The sequence below is a fragment of the Falco cherrug genome, chromosome 1 (assembly GCF_023634085.1).
Source record: "Falco cherrug isolate bFalChe1 chromosome 1, bFalChe1.pri, whole genome shotgun sequence".
Classification (NCBI taxonomy): domain Eukaryota; kingdom Metazoa; phylum Chordata; class Aves; order Falconiformes; family Falconidae; genus Falco; species Falco cherrug.
In genome coordinates, this window is record NC_073697.1 from 106,583,574 (window position 1) to 106,605,410 (window position 21,837).

General features: G+C 48.1%; 2 protein-coding genes, 1 long non-coding RNA gene and 1 other non-coding gene across 4 annotated transcripts; 1 reads left to right on the forward strand and 3 right to left on the reverse strand.

The window, feature by feature from the left end:
* Nucleotides 1-38: 38 nt before the first annotated feature.
* Nucleotides 39-3,705, forward strand: PEX12 (peroxisomal biogenesis factor 12). Its single transcript, XM_005439928.4, has 3 exons — nucleotides 39-235; nucleotides 563-1,107; nucleotides 1,795-3,705. Exons 1-3 carry the CDS (start codon nucleotides 110-112, stop codon nucleotides 2,192-2,194), a joined length of 1,071 nt encoding a protein of 356 aa, XP_005439985.3. The 5' UTR covers nucleotides 39-109; the 3' UTR covers nucleotides 2,195-3,705.
* Nucleotides 3,706-5,971: 2,266 nt separating this feature from the next.
* On the reverse strand, nucleotides 5,972-7,071 carry LOC106631226 (uncharacterized). The gene is made up of 2 exons (XR_008733095.1): nucleotides 6,885-7,071; nucleotides 5,972-6,444 (listed from the first exon to the last, which is right to left on the reverse strand). It is a non-coding gene; the product is annotated as an uncharacterized LOC106631226 (long non-coding RNA).
* LOC114016042 (Z30 small nucleolar RNA) lies at nucleotides 5,977-6,074 on the reverse strand. Its single transcript, XR_003560307.1, has one exon. It is a non-coding gene; the product is annotated as a Z30 small nucleolar RNA (small nucleolar RNA).
* A 2,318-nt stretch (nucleotides 7,072-9,389) lies between the features above and the next one.
* Nucleotides 9,390-21,425, reverse strand: UNC45B (unc-45 myosin chaperone B). The gene is made up of 19 exons (XM_055715617.1): nucleotides 21,069-21,425; nucleotides 20,241-20,277; nucleotides 19,734-19,909; nucleotides 19,085-19,174; nucleotides 18,441-18,608; nucleotides 17,154-17,322; nucleotides 16,730-16,900; nucleotides 15,729-15,900; nucleotides 15,086-15,386; nucleotides 14,598-14,692; nucleotides 13,786-13,927; nucleotides 13,203-13,343; nucleotides 12,882-13,009; nucleotides 12,350-12,416; nucleotides 11,863-11,976; nucleotides 11,632-11,747; nucleotides 11,157-11,274; nucleotides 10,882-11,037; nucleotides 9,390-9,971 (listed from the first exon to the last, which is right to left on the reverse strand). Exons 1-19 carry the CDS (start codon nucleotides 21,267-21,269, stop codon nucleotides 9,705-9,707), a joined length of 2,829 nt encoding a protein of 942 aa, XP_055571592.1. The 5' UTR covers nucleotides 21,270-21,425; the 3' UTR covers nucleotides 9,390-9,704.
* Between the last annotated feature and the right edge of the window lie 412 nt (nucleotides 21,426-21,837).

A 21,837-nucleotide genomic window follows, 5' to 3' on the forward strand; every position in this document is an offset into this window, starting at 1 on the left:
GAGCGCCGTTCCGCGCCGCGCTTCCGGGGAGGGGGTGGTGCTCCGCTGCGCCTAGGCGGGTGCCCTGCGGCGCGGGGGTGCCCCCTGGCGGCGGGGCGCAGGCGGCGCCATGGCGGAGCTGGGCGCCCACCTCACGGCCGCCTCGGCCGGTGACGACCGGCCCTCCATCTTCGAGGCGGTGGCCCAGGACAGCCTGATGGCCGCCGTGAAACCCGCCCTGCAGCACCTGGTGAAGGTACGGGCGAGGGTAGGCCGCAGGCCCGGGGGAGGGGGGGCTGGCGGCCTCCTCCCTGCAGGCCGCGGGGCACCGGGCCGTGGCCTGAGGGTGAACAGTCTGTGAGGTATCTGCTGTGGAGAAGGGCCCTGGAGGGGCTGCGCAGCTCTGCCCTGAGCTCTGCCCCGCGCTCTGCCCCGCCAGGGTTTACCTTCGGCTGCACTCCCAAGCTAGCATAACAGTTTTTACCCACCCAGCTTGCGTTAGGGACTGGAGCCATGATTTGTAGCTGCTTTAATTTAGCGCATCGCTCCACTTTCACCTTCCCTTTTGTGTCCCTCTCGGTAGGTGCTTGCTGAAGCTAATCCTGGCCGATACGGCTTCCTCTGGCGCTGGTTTGATGAGATCTACGTCGTTGTGGATTTGCTGCTCCAGCAGCACTATCTGGCCAGGTGCAGCGCCTCCTTTTCCGAAAACTTCTATAGCTTAAAGAGGATACCAATAGCAGGTCACAGACAGCAGCCTCTGGCCTCTGCTGGCCTGCCAAAGAAGCAGCACTGGAAGTCTCTCCTCTTGCTGGTTCTTGTTCCTTACCTAAAAGGAAAGCTAGAGAAACTGGTGTCCAGCCTGAGGGAAGAGGATGAGTACTCCATCCACCCTCCATCGTCATCCTGGAAGCGCTTTTACACAGCCTTTCTAGCTGCCTACCCCTTTGTAAACATGACCTGGGAGGGTTGGTTTCTTATCCAGCAGTTGTGCTATATCCTTGGGAAAGCTCAGCATCATTCACCCATGCTGCGTCTGGCTGGTGTTCGCCTGGTCAGACTGACTGCAGAGGATATCCAGGCCCTGGAGAAGAAGCTGGCCGGAGCCCCTTCAAGTCAAACACACAGGTATGTCAGAACATGGCTTAGCTGCTGCTCTCTAGGGGGGTTCTGTGGGTATGTTAATGTAGAGGTCATGCTGCAAGTAAAACCATCTTGTTCTCCAGAAACTCTTCAAGGTGAGGTTCACCTCTGGCACAGTGTGCTCAAAAAGGGTATATTGCCACTGTAAATAAGGAAACAAGCAGCAGGGATTAGCTTCACGAGATTTTGTGGTAATGAAATGCGTGGGGGTCTTTTTTTGCACTCCGGCCTTTATCCTGTTCAATCTTCACCTGCACTTTTCTAACAAGGAAAGTAAACTGCAACAATATTGCTAAAAGGACTGAAACTTTGTTTCAAAACCTCTTTGATCTTTCTGAGCAGCAGCTGGCCTTGCCCATGCTTAGTGTCCTGTAAAATGGTGATCCATGAGTGAAACACTCTGTGGTCCAGGTCCCCTCAATCCAAACTCTTCCAGTTTAGAATTCTGAACAAAACAGGACTTAGCTTTCTTAAAAAAAAAAAAAAAAAAAAAAAATCTGAGAGAAACATCCTAGCAAATGCCTCATTACAAACATGGGATACATTAACCAACTTAGCATCAAGAGGCTGTATAAAGCAGTGACTTACTCCCCTAGTCCTTTTTGCCGTGTTTTGCAGGTGGACAAATGTGCAGTAGTAACAATTTCTCCATACCTTCTCTCTCTGCTACAGCATCAAAATACAAGTGCAGTCAGCAGTGAGGAAAGCCTTGGGTGGCTTTGCCTTCTCCCTGTCCACTGGGCTGTCCATCGGTGTGTTCTTCCTCCAGTTCCTGGACTGGTGGTACTCCTCAGAAAACCAAGAGACAATCAAATCTCTGACAGCACTCCCAACTCCTCCACCCCCTGTGCACCTCAACAACGGGGCCAGCTCAGCTCTCCTACCCAAACTGAAGACTGTGTGCCCTCTGTGCCGCAAAATTCGCGTTAATGCCACGGCCCTGTCCACGTCTGGCTTTGTATTTTGCTACCGCTGTGTGTACAGTTACGTGAAGACTCACCAGCGCTGCCCCATCACGGGCTACGCCACAGAGCTGCAGCACCTTGTCAAACTGTACTCTCCTGAGGGCTGAAAGGCCTGCCCCAGGCATTCAGGGACACATCTCTGAGGCTGGTGACTGGGTAGCAGTGAGCCTAAATTCGCCCCTTCTTATGTCCCATAGAACATAATCGATCACTGCAGCTCATCGGTGAGCTCTAAAGCTCCTTTGAACTTTGTGGTACATCAGAGTTTTGCTGCCTCTGTGAATTCCGGTAAGACTCTCCCCTTTGTTTATTAGCTGTTCAAACATCCTGTGACAGTTTCAGAGGGATCAGACAGGCACAAGCTGTCAGCTAGCACAGAAATGCCTTCAAAGACCAATAAAAAGGGAAGAAACATTGGTTTGGATAAGAATGCAGACGTGAGGATCAAAGACCATTGCTGGTAAAAGTCCTGCTCAAGGGCATAAGCCAGAAAATTTAAAGAGGTAGGGAAAATTTTCTAAGCGTTATTCCTCCCTTACCAGCTTCCCAGGTGCTCGCACTGCCCGGGCAAGCTCTGGCACTAATGCTTGTCAGAGACAGGCTTAAACCTGTGCTCTGACTGTGCTGTTCTTCAGTCTCCCTGCGTTTTCAGGGTACTCACCTTTGAACTGAGAACGTCACACCCCTAATTCCCTTCAACCATTCTAAATTAAGACTTTTGACTATTTAGAGGAGCAAGAGGTGATGTGTACAAACAAGAGTACTAGAGGGGCTTTACATTTTCCACATGAGGGAGAAAAATGCCAAACCAGATTAAAGCAGCAACTGTGCCAAACTATGAGAGCTGGGTTTTGTTAAAAAAAGTCTTTGTATCTGTTGTTATTTGCTTCCATAAAGCAAAATTCTTTCTTGATTGAGAAATTAACTTAATTATTTTCTGGTTATTGGAGAAACAGTTAGCCCCTCTAGGGGCTCTATTGACCTGAGGGAGACTAGACTAAAGCTGCTTTCATCTTTGCAGAGGATAGTGGATATGAGATTAGTATTTTGTAGGCTTAGAATCTTTAATGTCTGTGTTGAAGTACTATATTGCAGTTATTTCAGTCCCAAACACGTAGCACATCAGTATCATAACAAAGCATCCTTTCCTTGAACAGAGGAGGAAAGAAAGCATGCATGACATGATGGCAGGTTCTTGCTTGACACCTGATTTTTCATGATACAAGTTTTTTTCTTGACTTGGCTCTAGGGAGCAGCAGACATCACAGTGACATTGCTTATAGAATACAAAGAGTAAAGTTTGTTGCACCAAGTGCAAGGTCTTTCCAGATGAAGAGATATGTTCTAACATTTAATCCACTGAACCAGTCATCTCATTTTTCCCCCGCTTTAGCTCTGCTTCAGAAGATAAAAATCTCTAATATCCTCCCTCACCTGTAAGCAAGACAGCAAGGTTATTGAATAATGTGGAAAAAATACCATAATTTGCATCCTCCCAGAGATGCTCTAGGAAACGCCTACTGAGATTCCCCAACACTTATTATCCCTATACTATTTCCTGATCTTTCTACCTGTGCCGCTATGGAATAGTAATAAAAAAGATCTCATTTCTCCTTTCTCCAGTAGTTACAGGATCCATAAAGACATCTCTCTTCCTTTAGAAAGCCAGTAAGAGCACACACATCTTACTGGAAAAGAAACCACATCAAGGCGTGAGGTTTTCTGAGATTTCAGATCACTTTTAACATAGCTGGCTTTGGGCTGGATGTTAATTCGCATCACTTGCTACATCACTTTTGCTTCACCCACAGAGATCATCATCTCTGTGAAGAACCAGCATCTGAAGATGCTCTGCTGCTGCTGCACAGTCTTACAATAACCTGTCTGATTAGACAGCTTGGGGCCAGTTGTCCTGTGGCCTCGAGGGCAACCACTCATTTAAATAAGGGCTGAAGGATCTGATGATTCATTTCAGGAAAGGTTTATTTTCCTTTTATCCTTCCTATGCTTTCCAAATTACCTGTCTGCTGCTCTGTGAGAAGCTGGGCAGATCTGGGCCAGAAGACTGACCGGTGCTGACTCACCCAGCAGCACTGCAGAGCTCCTGGGCAAGTTCTGCACCACCCTCCCCTCTAATACGAATGAGGGGAAACGGCCTCAAGTGCACCAGGAGCAATTTAGATTGGATATTAGGAAAAATTTCTTCATGGAAAGGGATGTCAAGCATTGGAACAGCCTGCCCAGGGAAGCAGTTGAGTCACTGTCCCAGGAGGTAGTTAAAAGTCATGTAGATGTGGCACTTAGGACATGGTTTAGTGGTCAGCTTGGCAGTTGTGTTGCACTTGGACTCAATGATCTTAAAGGTCTTTTCCAACCTGAACGATTCTAACTCAGAAGGATTCACTGACTGCTGAAAGGCACAACCAAGTTGCCTGCACGCTCGCTGCTGCAGGGCCTCTACACCTCCTTCTCCTAGGGTTAATCTCTCTTCCCCTCCCCAGAACAGCCTCCACTCCCCTCCCCACACCAGCTGCACAACACCCTGTCCCTGTCAGGCCAACTCCACAGCAGCTCCGAGACCTGCACAGAACCACTCACATCTAAGCCTCACAGTTCTGAACAGCTGTTAATTACTCTTTTGGATGTTAAATTGCTCTTTAAGGCCTATCAGACTAACAGGCATTAAGCCCACAGAGGTGACAGGCTCCACAGTTACCTGGAAGATTTTATTAGTGTTCCTGCAGACTGATGCACATACCAGCTTGGAGAACTGACTGCTTCTTCTAACCCTCCTGTCCCGAGTAGCCAAATACATACCTGTTTATCAGGTTTATTGCTCCAGAACAGCTACAAAACCAATTTGGGTTATACTACATGCCCCTGTATCTGCTTTTTAACTGTGATAGTATACTTGAAGCCATGATGGTCTAAAGGTAGACAAGAAATTATTTTTCAGGGAACACCAACTTTATTAAACCAACCTTTGGACTTACATACTAATTTGTGACTTCTACACAGTCATGTATCATATATGCATTGAGGATGCTTTGATCTTTTGCTTAAGACAATTACTTCAACATTAACAGCAGCACTGGAGTTGCCGGATACATTACTGTCAGAGCTTGATGTTGCAAGTCTTTTAAAAAAATGTTTAGTGAATCAAAGCCACCTTCACAACTCATCTAGACACTTAAAAAATTAATGCATTAGCAACCCAGTTGCTTTCCTTGCTTCCTTAACAGAAACAATGTGGCTTCTCCCATTAAGAAAAAAACCCCACCATAACTATACTTGTAGGTACATATTCCCCATAGAAGCTTCCTTCTCCACAGGAAGAGAGAAATGAACCAAGACCTGGAAGAGAATGAAAACTGGATTAGAGAAAAGCTCCATATCTTTTCCTGTACTTGCTTGATTAGCCCAGCCTTTTTCCTCCTCATCCCTGAAAGGGCTGCGCTTCATCCAGAGCAGAGCACTAGAGCCAGCCCTGACACCACAACTCGCTTCCAAAAATACTCCTGCGTCTGTGCTGGCAATCCTAGATAAGAATACAGGTGTCTACAGGACAGGCAGCTCAAACTCCATTTTACAGAGTGCATTGCATTTGCACATGTAGAAGATACAGGTGCAGAGGATCTAGAGTTTCATAAGCCATGTTACATGTAGAAGAAACAAGAGACCTCTCTCACTGCAAGCTCAATACTAAACCCAGTATTGCAGCAAGATACAAAAATCCAAACAAGTATTTGCACTACTCACTTTTCAAATCACAGTTTTGTTTTTCTGCCAGTAAAAAATTGATCAAACTTCTATTTTTTTTCAGTATTTTTCGGGTGCATCAAAAAGTTTCAAAAAGAAACAAAGCTGTTTAGAGGAGCTTTGCCTAAATAAGCTCAGAGAGAAGATTACGTGATCACGCCCTGGTCAAAGCAAAGACACAAAGTCTCAGCAATACCAGTTCAGAAAATACTTCGCTCATCATTGCTTTGGGCAAATTTATTTCCATTCAATAAGGATCTTGCTCTCAAGTCAGGAACTAGAACAGGAAAGAGGTTTTTTCCTGGAGGAGGAATAAACAAACACACATATCCTTCCCCACCTCCAACAAAACAGATTCACTTGGGTTCTGGGTTAATTCTTTTCAGGATCACATGGCTTTCTACAGGACAGTTTGCAGTAAGCTAACACTGACCCTCGGGAGGTGAGATGGGAGTGGCTGTTACAAGACTGAAAAACTGAGGCCCGAGTTGTTATTTCAGCCTTCCCATACCCACCTCTGTCACACAGCAGCACGGAGGAGCTGGTACTTTGCACCATCAGTAGGGCTGTAGTCTCTTCACAGAGGTCATGTGTTCAGCTGTGTGCATGACAAAGCCATGTTGGCAGAGTAACACAGGCAAAAGCTCTCCACATCCCCATCCCAGACACCATTAGCTAAGCCAGCCAAACCCCTCATTTTCCTCCTGACATGCCTACACACAATGCCACCCCACAAGGCATGAGACTCTGAATAGGCATTAATTAAAGCTCTGGCTGATCTGCAAGCATGCGACAGAGAAAAGGAGCTGGTTTAAGGTTAATGCTCATCCACTAATTTAGGGTTGGGTTTTTTTCTCCTTATCACCTCCTCCAGTTACAGATAATAAAAGGATGAAGCACATTTAGCAGGGGAACAAGGGAAGGGAGGAGGGCAGCATGCCCAATAGAAGAGCTGGAACTAAGAAAGATGGGTCACGAGCTGGCATTCCAAGGTCAGGGCAGTACCTGGCAAAACCAAGAGGAAAAAAACTGTCGTACCTATAAATGTTGCTGAAGCCAGTGGCTCACCAAGGGTCCAGAGGCCTGTTTTGATCCAACCTTTCCCTCATGCCACCCAGCTGCACCCTATTTCTCATCTCCTTCCCTGCATTCTCCCCCAAGGCCCCTTGCAGCATGTCAGTCCCAGTTCCTCTGCCCCTGCCCACGCAACCCCCCCTCAGCCCCCCGTGCCCTAACCCAGTCCCGCTCAGCCCCCTGCATCCCCCTACCCCCAGGTAGCCTCCCCCCATCCTGCCCACCCACACACCCCTTACAGCCCCAGACGCCCAACCTCGGCCGGACTCACCCGCCTCAGCCCCTCTGGCCCCGTTCCCCCCACACCCGAGCCCTCAGCTGCCCTACCCCAGCCCCCTCAGCCCCCCCTCACCGCCCATGCCCCTCAGCTTGCTCCGCTCCCACCCCATCCCACCGCGCTCCCGCTCGCGCAGGCCCAGCCACCCCGAGGAGGAGCCGCTCGCCTTTGTCCCACCTCCGGTGGCCAACAGCCAATGGCAGCGCGTGGTACTGCCAGGTAGGCGGCGTGCGAGCCAATAGGAAGGCGCGTTAGCGGCGCTCCGGTCGGTGCGAGCGCTTCCCGCCCTGAGGCGACCTGAGGTGGCGGGAGCTCCGGCCCCGGTTCCAGGCGAGCGCGGCCGTTCCCCGGCGGCTTTCGGTTTCTCTCTCGTTCCCTCAGCGACGGGATTTGCTGGGCCGAGGCAGAGGGCGGTGGTAGTCACTGCCACGAAAACTCAAAGTCCTGAGGGCCCGGCTGTCCCGGCTACATATTGTGGCCCAACGGCACGACTAAGGGGCAGCGGGATGAGTATGGCATCACCGTGAAAACAATTTAAGGGAAAACAAACGAGAGAAAAAAAAAAAAAAGAAAAAAAAAGGAAGAAATAAGACCAAAAAAATATTCAGGAGAAATAAAAATATTTCAACAGTTGAGCTGAAGGTGCCTTGGAAGGAGAATTATCATAATTTAATATACAAGTTAAAATACAATGCTTTCTGAAGGCCAGCTGAGTAGCTGTATCCTGCCGTTTTAAAGCAGTAATTTGGTTCCTCCTGATGGGCAGCAGTTTGCAAGAAATGCCTGTGTTAACCCACCTGCCTGTTGGGGAAGATGTATTTCCCATGATTTTCCTGGGGACGGGGTTTCTGACGTTGCTGGAGGCTTTCCTCTGCAGGACCAAGAGGAGGGTCCCAGCCGGACAACTGGCATAGTGACTACATAGGGAAACTCAAGAGTTCAAGAAATGGAAGCTTTTTAATCCACCCGCACGCCCGTGCATTTCATTCTGACTGCACAGCCCACAGCAGAGAAATATGCAAGTCTTCAGTAACTGGTGGTGGGAACTGTGAAAAATTCAGCTGGGAAAAAGCTGCTTTGTAATGACTAAAAAGCAGCCCTGCACACTGGAATGCAGTCTGAAGGGGGACAAAGAGAAAGGAGAAGGGGCAAAGCAAGGAAGAGGGTGTTATACCAGCTCCTGCCAAGGGGGTTGAGCAGCAGGCTTCTTTTACACTGTCTGGAATCAAAAGCTAAGTATTTTCAGGAAGCTGTAATCCTGCCCACAAACAGAATATATTTGTTTGCAGGACAGGAAGGAGACACATTTCTGCAGCCTAGCGCTAGCTTGCTCTTTTTCCACACTGCCATTTCTCTTACCTCCCCTCAAAAAAATGGACAACTTTATTGAGCAGATACCTCCATAATCAAGGTACAGGGAAAGACTGTCCCCCTGCTTCTTTCCATAACCTCCAGACCTCAACACTTAATCATGCCACACCTGTCACATGAGGCTCACTGACATTTTGTATGATCAGAAATTTTAATGCACTTGAATTCACATTTAAATAATTGCTGAGTAAGATTATATATATATGCTTAGATTTTCTTCCCCCCTGGGGTCTAAAGCAAGGGCCTGTAATTTTTTGTGTTGTCCGCAGCACACAAAGAATCCATACTTGAATGTAAACATTTATATACTAAAATCTAATGTGATGGCCCTGTGTTTGCTTCTCATTCTGCTTGGTCCATAAACGAATATATTCAGCACTCCCTGCCGAGCCAAATGCTGTGCTTTGGTAACTCGTTAGTGCCACCTCCTCGTAGAGCCTTTCATGGTGACTTGGCCTGTTCATTTCAGCAGCACTGGACAGTTTGTAAGTGGTGAAAACTCAGCCCGGGTTACTCCAGCTTCCTGGATGTGATGCAAGGTGGCAGTGGGAGTTGCCTTTGATTCTCTATTTGCTTGATAAAAGCAGAACAGGAATTCCACATGGAACAAAGTAGTAAATTTATTAAGAGCTCATCCACCATCCTAACACTTTGGCACACCACTTAAGGCTGTTTAAAAATACCATAAATGAACAAAAATTAAGAAGCACACAGCTAAATCCCAACCTGTTTTCTGACTACAGAATAGAAGGCATTTAACCCTTCCTGCCTGTTTCACTGTTGACTGAGCTGAAATCTGTGGATTTCACCAGCAAGTTCCCTTCCAACAGCCCCTGGCACATTTCCAACACAATGGACTCTTTTACAACTGGGCCTTGAAGCTTTCAGCATTATCAGCTGAATGAGGGTTGAGAAAGGGTTTATGCCATCTGGGGATTACTCAGATGGACACTTTCCAAATTTCCCAGGCCATCGTCCCCCCTTTCCTTATAGAGTTTCTGGTCCTCCAAAGTTGTCCCTAAACTATTCCATGCCTTGACAACGGCACTAGATTTTCCTCATAGCTCTCACTTTTCCACATTTCTTGGTAGCACTTTTTCCCCACATTCAGCCTTTTTTTGGTGCTTTTCATTTCCTCATGCCCGAGAGAGAGGTTTGATCAGCCCATAATCCATGCACTTTGTGAGGCAATCACGTGCTACATTAATGATGTGCTGCTTCTTGGGGTCATCTTCTTGCTTGCCGACATACGTCAGGATCTCCAGGAGCTCAGTCTTCACCATCTTCATCGCTAGCTCTTTGTCAGCACTGATTAAGTTGAAAGCGATGACCAGCCCTCGGTGCTGTACTTCCATGTTATCATGCAAGCAGAGCCTCTGCAGGATTTCAAGCCACTGGGTGGTCTTCAAGGGAGAAAAAGATCATTAATGTTGATCTGAAGAATACTTCAACCAAAAACGTGAGTTTGGCATGGCATTTCTCAGCAAAAGGAAGTGCAGGGACTCATGTCTTCAGTACTCCTGTCATGTATGGCTATTTGAGTCTTTAACTAAGGAAACCTGACTCCAAATTTTGAAACTTTTTTTTTTTTTTTACACTGAAGTCAGAAGCTTTCATGGCACTAGCACCACATGAAACAACTTTCATGTTTAGGCTGCTTTATAATAATCTCTGTGCAAAGAATATGCTCAGAGTGTTGACGCAGCTGACATGACCAAAAGCAGACCACCCACTCCCCCAGTTGATCTTGCTGAGCCCCTCCTTTGGCTGGAGGAATCATTTTTATTCTAACAAGCCCCAGTGTCCAACACAACAGGTTTCATGAGTTCTCAACCACAGCTCTTCACAGATACTCAGTTACGCAGGGTCTCCCACCTCAGGACCTACAGATCTGTGCAGGAAACAGAGGTGGTTTGGGGTCTGTAAAGCTCGGTAGGTATCTATCAAGCCCTTCTCACTTCTGAGTGAAACAAGGTTTGTATTTCAGGTCATTTCTCAAAAGCTTTAGGGGCCTATAGTATAATATTCTGCATTCCTAACCTTGCTTGACAGTTAGCATCCTGGACTTAGCTTGAGGAATGGCCATGCAGAAATGTTTCAGCTCTGAGGTGAAGTCTAGTTTACTTTGTGCAGGGACAGGCTAGAGGCATGCACACCCAGGTCTCAACTTCATAGAGTTCCTCACTATCAAACTGGTAGACTACATCTTCCTTTTGAGAGGCATTTTCATGATGGAGCCATGTCCCTTCAAGGGTATGTCTACATAATCTTAGACGTATAAGACGTATATAAACATAAGACTTATGATCTTACCACTTCAGTCATCTTGGAGCAGAGTTTTTTTTGTGCTGCTGTAAGCATGGCCAGGGCTCCTGATGCCGCAACCTGGAGTTTCTCATCATCCTCACCACACAGTAACACTACCAACTTCAGCCGGTCATTTCCATCAGCCACAAACCGCTCTTGAACCTAAAAAAAAAAAAACAAACACCTCCATGATACCCAGAGATAACACATTGAGGAACACCTCATCCCAGGGGCTCATGAACCGGCATGTGCACTCAAGTTTGAGATGCCCAGTGAGTTACCTCCTTGTTGACCACCAGGTTGCACATGCACTCTGTGGCTGCCTGTCGTATTTGGTCGTGATTCTCAAACATATAGTTTTCAATATCTGGCAGAGCCCTCTCTTTGACTATCTTCATCCTGTGTGGAAGAGCAGTCAATTAAAATGGGACATGTCATGGGACAAGCAATAACCAACAGACGCAATATTAACTGCAGACAGGGAAGGACTTGAAACAAATCAGTGTCATGAACTCCAGTGCTGTGGACATCTGGTTCATTCCCTGTCTAATGTAGATTAGGTTCACATCTTTCCTCTTTCTAGAAGAAAACGTGCCACTCTCCTCTTCCTAGCTATCTTATTAATCTTTTAGTTCTGAGATCTTTTGTAGCTCTGCCAAACATTGCTCAAACTGACCAGTCTCCATAGTCCCACTAGAAAAGTGTTGAACATCCACTCCTGGGGAAGAAAGAAGGTCAAAAAGCAGTTAAACTCACCGAAGTTTATCACTTCTTCCTGAAAAGTTAGTGAGACCTAACAGAGCTTCGTAATTCTGGAGGCCGTCTCTCTCCGTGTTCAGCAGGCTGACAAGGGGTCTCACCACCTCGTATACCTAAAAAGAGAAGGCATGTCACCGCTTTCCCAGCTCTCAGATCCTGGCAATTTTCATTTGCTAAAGGAATTATGTTTGGGTTGGGTTGTTTTGGGTTTTTTTTTTCCAAGCTTACCCTCTCCCCTGGGAATGCTATGTCTGGATTGGAGATAGCAGCAATTTTTGCCAGAGCATGAGAAGCCTTTATCTTGCCAACTTCTGTGCCTTCCACAGCCAGAGGTATCAGGGCCTAGTAACACATAGGAAAGCATTCAGTGCTTCTGAGGAGATTTACAGGATTGCCTTAATATACTAAAATAAGTTAAAAATATCCTAAGGATGTGTCTGTTGACGAAATGGGTCTGGACTGTAGCCCACAGTGATGCTTTGCTTTTATTCTCAAGTAGGCACTACGCCAGAGCCTGTAGCTCACACACAGTTGTTCCAAGGTTGTCTCCTCTTTGGGGGGTTGCAGAGACAGCACTGGAGTATCAGTGTGGGCCCCAGGGGCTACCAAGGCAGCTCACGCTTTTCTGTCACCTTCCCTCACTGCAGACACATCGCAGGCTCCCAGCAGACGTTAACTGCCCATCAGGTTGGGCTGCAAACATAAAAGTAATCACCTTTCCACCACCTTGAGCAACAATGGTCCCACGGTCCTTGGGGTCTTCACACAAGGCAAGAAACACCCTGCGGAAGCACAGCATCACTTAGTGAAACAGCCACGTGGGAAAGCAATAGCCAGCATCCCTCATGGAACTAAGGTTTTGCAGGGCTGCCTGATCCACCAGGTAAATTACAGATGTTTAACCCAGTGCCCATGGCACTCTCAGAGGAAGAAACTAATGGCACAGTAAGAAGTTTCCAGACCTGTAAGATGAAGTCTATTCCAGCCAAACCCAGTAGAGGACTAGAAATTTGAAATGCATCCTGGCAAGGCAGCCCTGCAAGCTAGTTTCAAGGTCAGAACATGGATTTTTATGACATTGCTTAAGAAAGAAACTTTGGGTTTAAATCTTTTCTCCATCTCCCTTTCATCCCTCCCCCACAGGGGGAATGCACCACCCCACAAAGCAGGGGGCCAGCCCAGGCACCCATCTCAGTGGCACAGGGGCTGGCCAGCACTCCCAGCTCCCACAACAGCAATGGAAACACCTGGCGATGAGCTCCTTGCTCTGGTCCGTCAGGATGGCACTGTCCGCCTTCACCATGCAGGCCAAGGCAGAGACTACACCGGCTTTCAGCAACCGCTTCACCCGCTTCACCACAAAATCCTTCTTGTCCTGAGGGGGGACATTAGAAAGGGATTAGCCCCTTGACAGCTGTCACCCTGCTCACTACAGCTGAGCCTGGTGGGACAGCGAAGCCATTTCATCCTTGGAGACAGGAGAGCTGAGGTCTGTGACAACGAATGCACTAAAGAAAGTCTTCAGATGTGAGCATCTCCTCCCAGCTCCCCAGCCATGGACAGCCTACCTTCGGATGCTCCTCAGGCACGTGCTGCTTGGAGAATTTTGCCAGTTGCACCAGCTCTGGGACCAGCTCCTTGGTATCATAGCTGTTGGTACAGTTCACCAGTGCAGAAGCCACAGAATACAAGATAGTCTTGTCACTTGCCTGCACAGAAAAATAAAAGCTTATATGAGGGTGAGGATGACACAGCAGGGAAGCAGGCTCCTTAGGACTGCCATCGTGGTGGTCTGCACTAGCTGAAGTGTTCTTAGGCTTATCCCCAGCTTTACAGCCCAGGGCAGGGAAAAACAAAAGTTTACAATCAGACTGGCTGACATCATCAGATGCTACAACACCTTGATGCCTTTGGTTTTCATGCAATTGCTGATAGTAAAGGTAAGAGCAACCTTCTTCAGCCTTGGGAGAAGAGCAGGATGATAACAACCTTGAGGTGTCTCCATGGCACGGGCAAAACTGAAATTTTGCTAAACTAGAAGTGAGGGGTTGGGGTCACAGCTCCTCCTGCCTGAGGAAACAGTGTCGGGCTGGAGAGCTGGGAGCACTTGATGCTACCAGAGGAATAAGGGAACAAAGTAAGGAGATAGACCTTGGCTAATTCAAACATAGCTTGCAGGGCTGGCTCATCTTCAACAAAGTCATCTTTCACATCTGCATCGAGGGTTAGATACGCCAGCCCTTCCACAGCCCATTTCCTGGTGCGGGCATCAATGCTGGTGTTGCACAACCATCTAGAAGAGAGAAAAACATCCACATTTCTATCTTGGGAGCCAGGAGTAATTTCTCTAAGAGAGAGGAAAAACAGATATTGAGACTGTTTCAGGCCCAAACACATCCTCAGGTTCTGCTGCAGTTCCTAAAGACCGTGGATGCTTCGCTTAAGACATGACTTTCCTCCCATGGCCCAACTTGAGGGATCTAAATGCTGCAGGGGAAGACAGACCGGGACAGCTACTCAGCACTGCTCTGCCTTCACCATCACATGAAACAAGTGATGCCCTGCTACCCAGGACAATGATCACCCATTCAGTCACTTCCTAACTTCATCCCATCTCCTTTGTTAGTCCAGCTGGTAAATTCACCTTCAAAAGGTACTTGCACGTATTGTAGATGCGCTTGATAAGGCTGTACCAGTTCTGGCAAAGAGGGAGGCACCATGTCTGGTGTCTCACATGAGAAGCGAGGGAAGAAGGCTTATCTGGATATTGAGGCAGGAGGAACATATGGTTGCTTTAGGCACAGAAGAGCTCCAGGTCCCGGTGCAATGGCTCTGGGGACACTGCCAGCTGTCAGGCAGCAACAGTAAATGAAGGCAATGTGTGGGCAGGATCTCTTGAGAAAGGTACATATTGTATTTTGCAAAGTATAGAACAACAGAAGATAAAAAGTAAAATCACTCACTTTCGGCACTGTTTGGCTAACTTCTCCGTGGACCCCTCAGCAAACTGCCGCAGTCCATAATCTGTACCTCCCGCCGAGCCCAGCTTGCAGAGACCCTGAGAAGGATGTAGAGGATACACCAGGTTCATTAATCCTTTAGTATTGCTGCCCTAAAACAGCCTAATCCCATACCTAAATGTTGAAGTCAGTTCTAACAAAGAGGGTAATACCCAGTAGATGTTCAGCTTGAAGCACAGCAAGGTGAGGTTTTGTGCTCTTGCTGGGTGTCTTTAATGGAAGATTAACCAGTTTTGCCTTCAAAAGGTACCGATAATCCATGTACTGTCCTGGTCTGCCATGTCCCCCTTCCTTGTGGGGGAAAGCACCATAAACCATTCCCCAGCCGAGGTGAGTGAGCCCACCATGTTCCCAGGACCTCCCTCTGTCCCAAGCCTGGGGTTAAGCTGGTGGCTGTGGTGGGCAATAGAGACAAGGACTGCCATCCTTACCACCAGGGCTCGGATTTTGATCTTCTCATTCTTGGTCTTCTTGTAGATCTCCTTCAGGAGCGTCACCCCATTGGAGATGATGAAGGAGGCCCGGCTCAGCTTGGTGGAGGCATGGATAAGGGCTTCCACAGCCACCAGCTGGTCAATCTCCCTCTCGGAACCACACAGGGCAACCATCATCTCCATGACTCCCTTCATGCCAAGCAGCTTGTTGCCTAAGTCAAAGGGCCCTTGCAGAATTCCAGACACCATCTGGATGGCATGGAGTGTCTTATCCATGTTCTGTGGGTCAACTTTGCTCCTGCATGGAACAGAGGGAGTAGCATGTTGTAGTTATGTAAGTAGTTGCTTACAGTTCTCATTCCCTTGGGCAGGGAACATCCTCCCTCAGACTGGAAACTGAGCTCCACTACTGAAATATGTAGTTATCTGGGACACAGCTGAGCCCAAATTCCTGCAAAGGCTGTGACCCAGCAGATAGGGGTAAAACCTGAGGATCCCAGCAGGATCTCAAGCAAATCATTGTCTCCCAGGGCCTCAGTTTGGCCTCTAAGTGGATTGCAAGTGCCTGATCTCATCCTTAGGACCTCCTGCTCCTGTGCCTCTGGGCCAGCTCAGCCCCACTAAGCCAGCCCTGACTCACTTGATGTACTCCTCGCAGATCACCCGGTAGTTGTCACGCTCTGGGTCGCAGCGCAGGTCATCATAGAGTTTATTTAGGAGGACAGAGGCAGTCAGCTGGGTGTTCTCTGTCAGCGGCAGGCAGTCAGGCATCTCAGGAATCTGGCCCACCACTTTCAGTATCTTTTTTAAGCCTGGAAACAATGGAGCAATACAGAGGGCAGAGGGTCTGTACAAAACTCAAGATACCATTTGTTGATTTCTTGCAGTGAAATAGCCAGCTTGCAAGGTTTTCAATTACTTTGCAGCCTAATCACATAAGCTTTAAACAAAGACGACACTCAGATATTTAATGGTGAGGAGCTTCTGCTGGTGGGATTACAGGTTTGCAGCGTCAGGCTTTTATCCAGCTCTCAGAGAAGCAAAACTGTGCATTTGGTCCCTGGCTGGATCAGTTATTTTTGTCAGGAGGCATTAAACCTACTGAACTCCAAGGCTGGAGGCTCTGACTGAGGAAAAGTCAGCAACTTCCGAGTGATTCTGGATGTCTTAAACTTTCTGTTGCTAAAGTGTTATTAAATAATTTCCACCAAAATGGTAACACACATACGCATTGGAATTAGTATAAAAACACACTCTACAAATTCCTCACCCCCTTCCAGTTTTAGAAGGGACCAGTTTAAGTATCCAGCAGGCTCAGCAGGTGCTCATCTGCCACTAAGCTAGACAATTTCTCCAAGCCAAATCCTCCCAGCATTAGCAAACACACTGGAATAAACTAACCAGAGAAGTTAAGTCTGTCCTTTAGAAACTGGAAAGTCCTTGTTCTCATACACAGGGGTTTTTCTCTTAATCTTAATACTGTTTCTGCTAATAAGTCTAACTTCACTCCAGGCTTGTATGCACCAAAAAAAAGCCAGAGAGGATTTATGTTATAGAAAGGACCAGTTCTACGGGCATTCAGGCAAGAGTACACAGCTCCACAGCTCCCAGACCAGAACAGGGTGGAGGGGAAGGACTCACCATTGTCTATGACAAAGATGGTCCGGCTGTTGTCTTGGTCATTCAGGTCCTTCCTCGGTATATTCTTGTTGAGGAGGTTAAGAGCTCGGTCTCGCCCTTGCCCAGATACTTGCTTACTGACCAGCATATCCAGCAAACGCATTGTGATCATCCTCACATCTTTCTTGGTATCTACACAGAAGCAAGACAGTGGCAGGCAGTTACAAGAAATCACCTTCAAAAGCAAGTAAACACAGTGAAAACCATTCAAAGCCATTGCATGGCTGGAACATAGGTATTTCAATTAACACCACGAGGGTAAGAGCTGTGTGCAGGTTGTCATCCTGGACAGCTGAAGGTGAAGTCCCCACTTCACCAACGAACAAGGAGCAGAGCCCTCCCTGCTCATCCCGATTCTCCTCCAGCGAGACCAAAGGACCATTACCTAGCACTACAGCCTCCTCCTTCCCGTGATGCTCCTCTTTCCCCTGGCCCAGCAAGCAGTCAGTGATGGTCTGCAGGAGGTTGCAGACAGCCAGGGAGATTTCTTCATCGTCTACTGACATCCACATACAAATGTTGTCAATGCCCAGGTAGTGGAGAATGGCAGTGGCCTGGCCCCAGAAAGAAGAGAGCAAGGCAGCCGTTAGCAAAGGCCGTTTCTGCCTGCGCCTGAGGAAGGTCAGGCTTGTACAAAGAAACTGTTTTCCTGGGCGAATCCTGAGTCAGTACAAGGCAGTTTTGCTTTTCATCCTTATTTTCATTGATAACATGACAACTCCTAACATCTAGAGTTGCCAGCAATGCAACAGACTGTTTCCAACGAGGATTGCTGGGAAGAGCACAGCTGGGTTTGGAAGAGGCTTTCCTGCAAGCATGTTAGCAAAGAGCCTGTTTGGTGCAAGAAGCCCATCCTGGCTGTGAGCAAACCCAGCGTTACCACACAGCCTGTTCCGTGCATGGCAGCACATCAGTAATTCAGGGGAGGCATGTTCAGAAACACGCGGACCTAGCAGGGTTCGCAGAGCAGCCTTTTTGCGTGTGACAACAGAAAAAGAAAATAGGTCTCCACTGTACTGGATTTTTATGCAGTAGATTTGATTTTCATTGTGTTGCAGTTCCCCCCACTCCTTTGCGCCATTACACTGATATGCATATTCATTTTGCACATGTCCATCTCCTGCTTCCGGTCATGATACACAGACATGGCTTCTTATGAGCTGTTTTACACTATATGAAAACTAGTTTGGTGTAAAGTTTAGCTGGCTCAGACCCCTGGGAGTTGCCTTAGGACTCTTCCCAGGAATCTTAACTTCCCTGTAGATCCTCCCTGCTTTCCTTCATCTAAGCCTCAGACAAAGCCTTCCCAAAGTTAATTTTTTGTGGTTTTTCTGAAACCTGTGATGAAGGACATGGATTTGACCCAGCTGTGCTCACCACAACTCACGTGGCAACAACTCATCACAAGTTTTACTTCACCAGCACATGTGAAGGCACCGTAGGGAACACGACCAGCTTTGACCTCAGAGATCAGGAGCACGGTAACAGGGGCATTTTCAAGAGTGTTAACCCCACTTACTTATTTGTACGTTTTTTCCCCCCCAGATTTAAAATTTTATTTGTAGGATTTAATTTTTCCCCACTGCTCACAAGCATCATGAACTATTGCCATTTTCCACTCCCCCAGGTGCAGAGCCACAGCAATGAAGGTCCTGAGTACCCTGTTGCTTACCCGAGCCTTATGTCCTGTGCACATTCCCGAAAGTGTCCTCACAGCTGCCAGGATCAGCTCAGGATTTTTGGTTTCTATCAGCTGTAGCAGCAAGCTGACCCCGTTGTTCTGGAAAATCCTCTCGGCACCTGCTTCCTCCCGCCCCAGGACTATGAGGTTGTTTGCAGCCTGGGTGGGAGGCAGAAGAAGCAGAGGTCAGTGGCACAGCCCCGCTAGCAGCCTCCAGAACACCTCTGGGATGTCCCGGGGGGAGCTGGGGGGTGGCCATCCCCTGGCAGATTCAGGAGACCAGCTCAAACACCACCAGACAGTTTCTCCAGCTGGATCTGGGGATCAGCTCTGCTATGCCCAGAAGTGGGTCACTGCTTGGAGGGAAACATGGGGAAGGTGGCAGAGATGGGCCTGAGCAGAAATGCAGTCTGATCCCACCTTTGGTATTTTGGAAGGTTGGTCCACCTTCCCTCAGCACAGGGGCAATGCCTCCTTGGGACATTTCCCCTCTTGGTTGTCTCTCTGAGTGCAGTCCATCTCCCAGCCCCTCACCTCACCCCCCATCCGGGGGAGGTGGGGAAGGGAACACAGCTCCTCGGTGCAGCCTCTGACATTACACAGCAATTTTGTCAAGTCCAAGACAGTTTCCTCACCTTTTCTCGCTTTTCTTTCTCACTGTTCTCATCCAGCAGGATTTCAAACATCTTTTGCACCCGCAAGTCCGTGGAGAACTGAATGCGCAGCTGTGCCAACAGAGAGTGCATGGAGCATTGAAGGGAGAAAAATCAAGGAACAGTTTTCCTTTATTACTTCAAGGACACCACAGACCCTCAAATCACAGAAAATCTCAGCTAAATATCAAAATAGGCATCACTTCTTGGCGATCAGCATCGATTACCCATCTCAGACAGGTCACGGGCAGAGCCAAGCCTAAACCATTATTTCTGAGATCTCACAGTACATACTCATGCAAGGACAGTTACCTTCACAATGTGAAGATAAGTCAACGTGGTAACTGACAGACCCAGCCCAAAGCTGCTCCAGTTCCTTGCCAGGACTTTACCAAAAGACACTCAGGACTGGGCCAGCCTCAGAAGCGAGCTGCCACACTTTTTAATTTAACTGTTCAATCCAATCCTCAGATTTACATGCATCAAGTATGAACTTCCACTTAACGGAGCCTATTTATCCCCCTACATTGCTGTAAGTTTCCAGTACGGCCAACAATCCCTCAGCACAACCCAGAGCAAGGACTTCCCACACCTGGTCTGTGAACCCAGGACTGCTCCCCCCAGCATTTACCTTCTCCTGGATATCAGCCCCTAGCCGCCTCAGGGTCTCCTGGAAGTTTTTGTTGCGGGGTTCCATGGTGGCACATTTCTGAACATCTTTGAACGCTTGGTCCAATTTCCCCAATTTTTCCAGAGCTTGGCTGCGCCGGTACAAGGCTTTGATATCCGAAGTGTTGATGTCAATAGCTGGGAAAGTGACCCAAAACACAAGGCATCAGAGTTTGCATCTTGGAAATTTCCTTTGTAAACTGTGATTTGCTTTACAGTGACTACAGCTCCCTGAGACATAGTTATTAACATCGTGAGTGTATCCGTACCTGATAAGCACCGATTGCACTGACACACCAAATTGGTACATCATCTTTTGAACACCCTCCATTAATTCCCTTGTGGCCTCACATGGGTGTTAGTGGACATCAGGAAATAACACCACAATGCCCCAAAATCAGATGTGAGAGCAGGCTGGAGCAAGCATAGCCAGAAACACAGCTCTTTCCCAAAACAGCCCCCTCTTTACCTCTAGATGCGTCCGAGGCTGCCTTGGCATATTCCTCCTGTTAAACCAGAAATGAGAGACTTGTTAGCAGTGGGATAGCAGAGCATGTCCCCCTTGCTGATGCACATTGTCACCTCCCTGTTCCCACTGCCTAACAGGACACTCCAGCCAAGCCAGCAGCAGCCTACAAAAGGAAAGATGGGGGCTTAGGTACCTTTTCATCCCTGATGGAAGGGAAGAGGAAAAGGTCAGTGATGCAGGTAAGACAACATGTGCTGCTGCAGTGGCAGATAGTGGGCAGTGAAGGAAGAGGGGTTGCTCACAGCAGCCTGTATGCAGCTTGTTCTGGGTTGGTGTCACTTCTGGATTAGTGAAAATTCAGGAACACGCAAACAATCTGCTAAAATCCCACAGCAGGTTGCTACAAGCTGACTGCAGGGAGCTGAGGCAATTTTGGTACAGATACCAATAACTTTTTATTTTGCTAAGTATCTGTGCCTGCTTCTCTTGCGCTGGGACAGACAGCAAGAGCAATGCCTCTGCGTCCCAACCCGTGGCTTACAGAGCTCCCCTGCGATCATGGAGCAGGCTGGCTGCCGAAAGCTTTTACTTCAAAGTGATTAATTGGGACTATCTCTGAGCTGAACCGTGGCCCCATCAGGACTGAAGCAGGGAAGCAGCATTACAGCTCCAGGACAGGCCCAGAACAAATAATTTCAGACCAATTCACAAACACCCCATTCAATACATGGACAAACCATGCAATCCACAGCTGGTGAGCACCCTTGGCTGCCTCCCTGCTCTTTCTCCCCTTGAGCACTGCCCAGGCCAGCCAGGAGCTTTCCTCACCTTTTTAAGGAAACACGCTGCCCTGTTCCTGTACAGCACCGCCTGCAGCGCCTTGTCCTTGTTGAGCTTTATGGCTTGAGTGTAGCTTTGAACAGCTTTCTCATAGTCATTGGCCTGAAAATATTTATTGCCCTCCTCTTTCAGCTGGACAGGATCCTCCATTTGGAGAGCTTTAAGGAAAAACATCAGTTTGTGTCGCATTTTCAATGGCCTGTGTCACCAGGGTCACCTGCCTACTCCACTAAGCTGAGTTTTGCCATGAGACTGACACACACATTAATGAAAGCAGCTTACCAGGCTGAAGAGTTTTGAAAACGAAGACCTAAATCTCTCCTCAAGGCTGTGGCTTTTCAGAAGCTTTTCCCACAGCTATAGATCCTTAGGAGTCAGTTAATGAAAGGGAGAAAAACAATAACAACAAAAAAAAAAAAAAAAAAAGAATTAGAGGAGTCCGTCGGTGCCACGGAGAGTCTGTGAGGCTCAGGAAAGAGCTCGCCTCCCGCTCCAAGTTTGGGCAAGACCTGGCAGCTCCTGCTGCCTGTCAGCATCACCTGTCACCACAGCCTGTCCCCCTCCTCGTGCTATATAGTGCCTGGGGAGGGCTCTGAGCCAGGCCCCCGGGCAGCCAGCCCAGCTCAGGGTGGGGGTACCTGCATGCAAGTGGGCAGCACCTCCCTGCAGCAAAAGGGGATCCTTGCCTGCCTGCTGGGGTAAATCCCAGCTTCCCCCTACCTACAGGGCTGCCCAGGGTGTGGGGGGCAGGAACGGG